Source organism: Bison bison, unplaced genomic scaffold (assembly GCF_000754665.1).
Source record: "Bison bison bison isolate TAMUID 2011002044 unplaced genomic scaffold, Bison_UMD1.0 scf7180017864459, whole genome shotgun sequence".
Taxonomy (NCBI): domain Eukaryota; kingdom Metazoa; phylum Chordata; class Mammalia; order Artiodactyla; family Bovidae; genus Bison; species Bison bison.
Window position 1 is genome coordinate 1576426 of NW_011495021.1, and position 8221 is coordinate 1584646.

Sequence of the window (8221 nt, forward strand, 5' to 3'; positions counted from 1 at the left end):
CCATCCAACCATCTCATCCTCTGTCGTCCCCTTCTCCTCCTGCCCTCAATCTTTCCCAGCATCAGGGTCTTTTCAAATGAGTCAGCTCTCTGCATCAGGTGGCCAAAGTATTGGAGTTTCAGCTTTAGCATCAGTCCTTCCAAAGAACACCCAGGACTGATCTCCTTTAGGATGGACCGGTTGGATCTCCTTGCAGTCCAAGGGACTCTCAAGAGTCTTCTCCAACACCACAGTTCAAAAGCATCAATTCTTCGGCACTCAGCTCTCTTCACAGTCCAACTCGAGAACTCTTAACCCCCATGAATAAGAGAGCAGCTCAGTTATCATCCTACCCTACATTTCTACAGCAGAGCTGGTTAACAACTAAATTACACACACACACATCCGTACACACACACACATATATATATATGAAATCTGCCTTTCAACGGGTCAAAAATTTGGCTACAAAATTATAAAACTGCCCCTCCTTATCTGAATTAAATGATTCTTGAGTACAAGATAGGGGGGAAAAAAAGTATTTCTGAGAAGTATACTTTTCAGATCTGTACCTAAAAAGGCATAGGATCATTCCTGCAGTAGCCCTAATAAGGGTAATACAAGCACAGGTGTGTGTTATGATTTTTGTGTTGTGGATAAAGGACAGGTTCCAGGACATCAGGACAGAAGAGCTGGTTCTCAGAATCTATTTAAAAACCTACAAGCAAACTCATTTCTGAACTGTCCTCACACAGCACACTAGAGTATCTTTAATAATTTTTTGTCAAAGCACTTCTTCCTACCTTATAATAAACGGCTTCCATGAATGAAGGATACCCTCATTCATCTTTGTACTGCCACATAATAAGCGCTTTAAAAAAGCTTATTAAATTGACAACTGAGTGGCAGGTACATTTGATAGTTATAAGTCTCAGTTTTAACAGCCATAAGTAAAAAGCCATCTCCACTATCATCAACCCCTGCAGAATGCAGAAATCATCCTCCAATAAACATCTGGTTAAGTTATCCTTAAAATAATTTCTTTCTGTAACACATCGCTTCTTAATCTTGGATTTCAGATACTTTCTTTACTTGGCACTAGAGACAGAGAAGGCTGGGAAGTTGGTAGGGGACACAGGCTTCAGCAAAGACAGAAAAAAGGGCTCTGCAGGAGAGTTCTGAATGGAAATTGCACTCACTCTACTGGTGGCACAGAGCTCGAGTTCCTTGGATAAGACCAGGAACAAGGCTGCTGCTTTTCATCAGACCATTTGCACATTATGGGCATGAAATGACGGTAATTAGATGTGCTAACCAGGGTGTTCATCAAGTTTTCCTAAGCATACCTTCATGTGCAGTCTTGCACATTGGTGAAATGCCACAGAAATGGTAGAATAATATAAAAGGAATGTGTGAGCATTCTCAGCTTCTAAGTGCTAGGTTAATGGGAGGAATGGGAGGGAAAAAAAGCTGAGAAATGAAGTTCTTTGTGCAAAGTGTCAACATGATGTTGAAGTTACTTGTAAAGAGTGTTAAGAGAAAGTTCTCCAAGAGAAAAATGGAGAGATAAAAACAGTAAGACTGCCTTAGACAAATGTTAAGTTCTAAAAGGGAGAGAAAAAAAGTAAGCATTTGTAGAGAACAAAGAGTACAGGGTGGCAAAAGATCCTATATGAGAAAATTAAGACTATAAGAGCAACACATATCGCAGAGAGGAAAAGCCTGCTAATGTGTTGGGAGGACAAGTTTGTGTCTTTCTGCCACAGTAACAAAAAACAGCCTGTAAATAAATCACCTTATAAACAATTAAATCGTTTTTACTAGAGTTCATCTAGGAATATCTAATGAATGCCTACAACAGCTTAATTAAAGTCAAAGAAGTGACAGACCAGAAAAAAAAAAATGTGATGTAAGCAGCACTGTCTAATGGGCAGTTTGGGTCTAAAGGTTCTAATCACCATATAAATCATTCAAGAAAGTCACTGTAAATCTCTCAGCCTCAGTTTCCACTTCCATTGTATGGAAATAGTAATGCCCAGTACAATTACTTAAAAGAGAAGTTTTCTGAATGTGTACGGATAAGAGCAAACTTAGAAAATGTGACCACTTCATAAAAATACAAGATGATGACATCAGAACGAAAGACAACTATTAATAAAATGATTCCCTAATAAAACAAGAAATAAAAAGTTCAAACCTCTTTTTAAAAGAGCTTTTTCTTTCCTCAATTTTCTCAAAGGGAAGAGAGGTAAAAAAGAAGGCAGAAAATGGTTGGCTTGCAACATTTCCTGACAACGGTGGACAGCTGGGGGAGATGCACAGGGTTAGTTGAGGCTGACAGAGATTTCTCTGAGAAGCAGCAAAAATGTGAACTTGAGCAACTTAGTTTCACGTGCTTGCAGTTTCCTGACAGAATCCATCTCCCACCAGAAAGTTTGCCCCAAAACAGTATCAGAATCCCCATTTTCACTCAATGACTTATTTTCATTAAATGGCTTTAAAATTAAGGTTTACATATATGAGCAGGTTATTAATATCATGCCAAGAAATTCTAGGGTAGCAGGTGAAGAAGAAAGAGGGAGGGCCAGCAGATAGGAAGGGAGAAGGGAGATAGAAAGGGAGGGTCAGGATGGAGAAGAGAGGAGGGAGCGCAGAAGAGGGGGAGGAAAAGGAAATTTTAAAAAGGGAAGGGAAGGAGGAAGAGGGAAAGGGAGGGGAAGAGGATGTGAGACAGACAAGAGGATGTGAGCTGACAAGCAGGAAGATGCCCTGTGGACGCACTTCTAACCCAAAGTGTACTTTAGGGGCAGTTGCAGGGAATGGGACCTTGACCACCGAGGAGAGACAACCAGCCGAACAATGACAAGAACACTTTTCAAACCCTCCAAATGAACTAAGTTATTTGGCTGCTTTCAGCATCGACTTCTCCATGATAAAGCATGTTGAACATATTTTGGCTGACTCTGGCTGACCAGTGAGGTTTCACCAAAAGGAACTTCCAAAAAATGACCATATACATATATAGAAAGAAATGTGTATTATATTGTCTGAATGTTATTTCAGAGCTATAATTCCAGTCACATTTACTTTTCATTTTTTTCATAAAAAAAAAAATCTACAGTCAATATTTATATGATGTAAAACAGATGCTTTAATTATAAATTCTATGTATTTGCTCTTTTTCTCCATAATATCTATCCTATAAACCTTGGGCCTTAATCAGGAGAAATCAACATAGGACTTGCTTTCTAAATAAAAATGACAGAACCTATGCATATATATTATTTATGATAAGAAAAAAGAACCAATATAGCCAGACCCACACTATGTTCAGTTCATGAAAATAACCTGTATTATTTGGTAAAGGGTTGTGAAGTGAAGTGAAGTCGCTCAGTCGTGTCCGACGCCTAGCAACCCCATGGACTGCAGCCTACCAGGCTACTTCGTCCATGGGATTTTCCAGGGAAGAGAACTGGAGTCGGGTGTGATTGCCTTCTCCAAAAAGGTTGTGAAGAAGGTTACAAAAACGAAGGGAGAAATAGGATGTAAGCTTTTAAACGTAAAAGCAGACTGGGACAGACTGAAAGGGGCCTTCATTCAGGTTAAGCAGTTTGGACTTCATCTCTGGTCATGAGAACACTGTTGAGGAAACTTAAACAGCAGAATACCAAGATCAAAAGATGCTTCAGAAAGAGAAAACTGTTAGAAACATGTAAGATGTTTTGCAGGTCTAAGAGCTAAATGATGAGCAAAAGTGATGACCTGAGTACCACAGACCATGCTTGTGACAGCTCGTCAAAGTACAAGTGGAAAGCAGGGATGGATGCAAGGAACATTAGCAAGGAAGAACTTCTAGGACCTTCTGCCTGGTGACTAATCACTGGCTAATATTAGGGGTGTGCAGTAGGAGAGATAAAGAAAAATAGAAAATGAGAGGGCGGAATATGAAATTATTTCCAGAGCGACAGAGAGAATGAAGGTACCATAATAGAAACAGAGGTGCAATTGACATCACTTAGTGAAAAAGTTCCTTTTCTTTTTTGTCAAATTGAGGTAAGACAGTCTAGTCAAGGAGAAATGATCCAGAGGCTGTTGAATATAAAGTTTGAGCTCTGCTTTGAGATAGAAGATGCAGACAGGGAAGCAGTATGGTTTTAAAAGCTCTCCAGGTGTTGCAAACAGGAAGTCAGGACTGAGAATTATTTTGCAGGATGGCCTGTGACCAGGGCACACCCACCCAAACCTTGTCTTTGGGGTCACAGGACAAATAGTAACTGTAAGGCTCCAATCATGTTTAATGGGGGGAAGCCTTATAATCTAGTGTTGCTTATTAGTTTCGTAGCCTTATTAATTGTTGCTTTTTAATAGCCTTATTAAGTGTTGCTTATTAGCCTTAATAATCTAGTGTTAATTATTAAGCCTTATAATCTAGTGTTGCTCATTATAGCATTATTTCAAAATATATGTAAAATGAGAACTGTATAACAATACCTTAAGAATAAGAAAACTGTTCATTTTCTTCTTAAAATTTGAATACAAAAATTAAATGGAATTTGGATTTCATTTCTTCTGCCTTTTGTTCCCATCTTTTCCATTTTACCCCACATCATCCCACTCAAACAACTTAAGGCTACAAGCGCTTCTGGCCTCAGTTCCCTCATCTGTAAGAATGAGTTTATCTGCTTCCCTTCTTCCCCTAGAGGTCTGTGGTGTAGAGCAAAATGAGAAATCACAGCAAAAGTGCTTTGTAAATTATAAAATAGGTCAACCAATGTAAAACACCATTATTATAACTAAGCCTAGGGTGTAATTTTTAACTCTTTCAATTACTCTCCATAAGAAAAACATGCCTTTGCTTCTTGGCCTGTATACACTATTTAAACTTTATGTAAGTTTGGCAATACAGTCACCATAAATTAATGCATACAGGAAAAAAAAATAGGGAGTGCCAATGTTTTATTTTTCCTAATTACTTTTCCTTTTCTTCTGAATCATAGCTAATTTACAATGTTGTGTTAGTTTCTGGTGTACAGCAAAGTGATTCAGTTTTACATATGTGTGTGTGTGTGTGTGTGTGTGTGTATTCTTTCCCATTATAGCTTATTACAACTTATTACAAGACATTGAATATAGTTTCCTGTTCTATACAGTAAATCCTTGTTGCTTTATTTTATATACAGTAATTTGCATCTGCTAATCTCAAACTCCTAGTTTATCCTTCTCCCCTACAATCTTTCCCCTCTGGTAATCATAAGTTTGTTTTCTATATTTTTTATAATTTTCAAATCACAATTTTTCTGACTTTTCACTTTAAACCTAAGACATTTCTGGAGAAATTTTACTGAAGTCACTTTAATATTTTTGCTTATTATGAACACTGATTCATTAGTTTTCATTAGGGTATGGATATAATTTGGTAACAATTTTCTGTAACAAGAAAAATGAGACATAAAACAGTCCTACAGCTTGCCAAAGGTATTTAGACACCTTCAGAAACCAGAAGCAGCAGGAGGAGACCTCATTGCTTCCTCATTAATCCAGGCACTCTTCCTTCAGAAGAAAGGAATTTTTAATTAGCACTTTTTTTAACATGAATTTTATTTCCCTTTAGATGTTTATTATCACACCAAATGACAACAGTAAATGCAGCTGCTGATACTGTAAATGGCATTCTCGTGCACCTGGGATTCCAATGCTTGTTAAACTTTAGAAGTACCTCTCTCCAAAATTAAGCACATTGTTGTTCAGTCATTTCAGTCCTGTCTGACTCTTTGCAACCCCATGGACTGTAGCCACCAGGTTCCTCTGTCCATGGGATTGTCCAGGCAAGAATCCTGGAGTGGGTTGCCATTTCCTTCTCGAGGAGATCTTTCCAAGCCAGAGATGGAGCCCACATCTCCTGCACTGGCAGCGGATTCTTTACCACTGAGCCACCAAGGAAGCATAAGTTTGCATCAATCTTTTTTAAATCTGAAATGCTCAGAAGTAGACACCTTTGTTTATATATATTTTGGGTTTTTTTAATCTCAAAGATAATTTTATATTTTTTTAAGTAAGGCTTTTCTAGAGCTCACTAGTCTATTAATAACAAAGTTAGTGAAGAAAGTTTCAAAATGTTATATGAAACCAAACCAACTTCAGTTTTACCTTACCATTAAAGGCCCAAGTGGGAGATCATGTAAACCTGTGAGGTCACAGTGTATTCAACAACTACAATGGCTAGTCACAAAGTAGACATCCACCCTCGCAGCCAAAAAATAGGAAATATGGCAGGCCAACAGTCAACATTACTGCATTTTCCATGGTAAAAACACTAAGTTTATCATTCTGTCACATATCTTTACACCACTAAACTCAGAGGGTTGCCACAGAGTTAAGAGCAACATTTGCAAAACACTCCATCAACTAGAAAACATTTAAATGCTAATTCTTGTTTCTGTAACTCTTGACAAAAAACAGCACGCATTTTCAAAACTATTCGAATTATTAAGAGCACTCTGAGAGCAACTAAAATCCTCTGCAATATAAAGGCATACACTTAAAACTATCTGGAGACAAAAAGAAATTTAAATAACAGAAAAGGCTGAAAATATGATTACATCAAATGAGAAGGCAGTAAATGCTTCCTGAAGTTAATGATTATTTTTATCACTTTGGACAATCTGTGCTCAGGTCTCATAAAAAGCAATGATGCTGGAGAAAGCAAAACTGAGTTCACTACAGAGATCGAGGTCTAGTTTCCACCAACTGCTTCCAACAGATTTTCCAAAGTGCTGCAAAGGTTGTCACCAAAATGAATGATAATCAACAACTCTCAGAAAGAATAAATCCTGATGAATATTATTAAAAGTCAAGGAAAAATACTTAATCATCTTCAAATTAGGTATGTATGAATAAGAAAAAATGGTTCTAAAAAGCACTGACCATTAAAATTATCCTCCCTCCCCTCCCCAAAAAACAATACTTTAAAATACAGAAAAAACAAAAAAACAAAAATATGTTGCTACGATTTATAAGAGCTAGGAACAGTTCTCCCTGTTGGAAACAAGATTTAAACATCAAAAGACAGCCAGTGAACATTGATTAAATCAGTATTTCTAACGCTAAAAAAGGTGGTGGGTGGTGAGAATGATGTCAGCGTTTGGTGACGTGAGAGACAACTTTTAATCCAATAATGACAATAACTCTGTTCCAAATCCTGTGCAACGCGAAACGTTGGTAATTTGAAACATAACTGAAAAGACCTGTAGTGAGTGAAAACTCAGCAAACACCCTTGTTCTTTCTGAACAATGATCCAAATAATGGATCACTATAAAAAGAACAGATGACACATCCAATTCATCTGTTCAGCCTCCAATGTACACAGGTTTGACAGTCTCAGAGATAAGACACAATGAATCTCCTACGACAGAGTGGTCATTTTAGTCATCAGAATGTCTGGAAAAGGAGCAGACGAGGAGGGACAAAATCAGACTGAGAGGCGTAAAGAATGAGGGAGGGCTTTGGGGAGAGCGAAAAACACGGGTGTTTAAGTAAGTCTGTGAAGCAAAAAAGACGACTACAGGAAAGGCTAACTTTAACTGGTATAGGAGAGAAAGAAGTTCAGAGATGAAACTGACAAAGTCCCGGGAGCCCGCAGAGGCTGCGCGGTGTTCCGCCGGACTAGCCTTTGTTGATTTCCCTCTTTCCCCTAATTTTAAGCACAGGTCTGCTTCAAAGCGCTCCCTATGAAGAAGGGAGAAGGGGGAACTGGGTGATGAGCAGTGCAGGGGCTCACCTCCCCCAAATATTTCATCCACCCAGAATCTAACTTGCCCAGTGAGGGGGAGGGAAGGTTAGAAGGAACGGATAGAAAGACGCCGGGATCTTTTGCAGAGGTCGCTCCCTATGGGAAATCGCAGGGTGGGTGCGCTTGATGGCGGAGGGGACCAACTCCCCTTCCAAGGGTGGCCACTTACGAAGACGCGCTGGGCACGAAGAAGTCCACCGCGAAGCCGAAATAACTTCCCTCTGGGCCGGAGTACTCCGCAGGACTCTCCACATCTAGATTGAAGGCGCCGCAAAGAGGCAGCAGGATTCCGGGGAGAAGGAGCAGGAGGCGGCGGGGGCGAAGGCGCAGTCGCCGCCGCGGCAGAGAAGCCATCGTCGAAGTGCGCGCGGGGCGCCGAGCCCGGAGCCGCGGCCACCCCTCCCGGAGCGCACGGAGCCCGCGGCCCGCCGCCTGCGCGCGCCGAAACTTGC

General features: G+C 39.7%; 1 protein-coding gene across 2 annotated transcripts in view; it reads right to left on the minus strand.

Annotated features, from left to right (window-relative positions):
* Positions 1-8215, minus strand: part of ITGAV (integrin, alpha V) — a 108616-nt gene extending 100401 nt beyond the window's left edge. For both annotated transcript variants that reach the window (XM_010859733.1, XM_010859732.1), the window contains exon 1: positions 7939-8215. In XM_010859733.1, coding sequence (XP_010858035.1) covers positions 7939-8123 — 185 coding nt within the window. In that variant the 5' untranslated portion in view covers positions 8124-8215. The remainder of the gene's footprint in view (positions 1-7938) is intronic.
* Between the last annotated feature and the right edge of the window lie 6 nt (positions 8216-8221).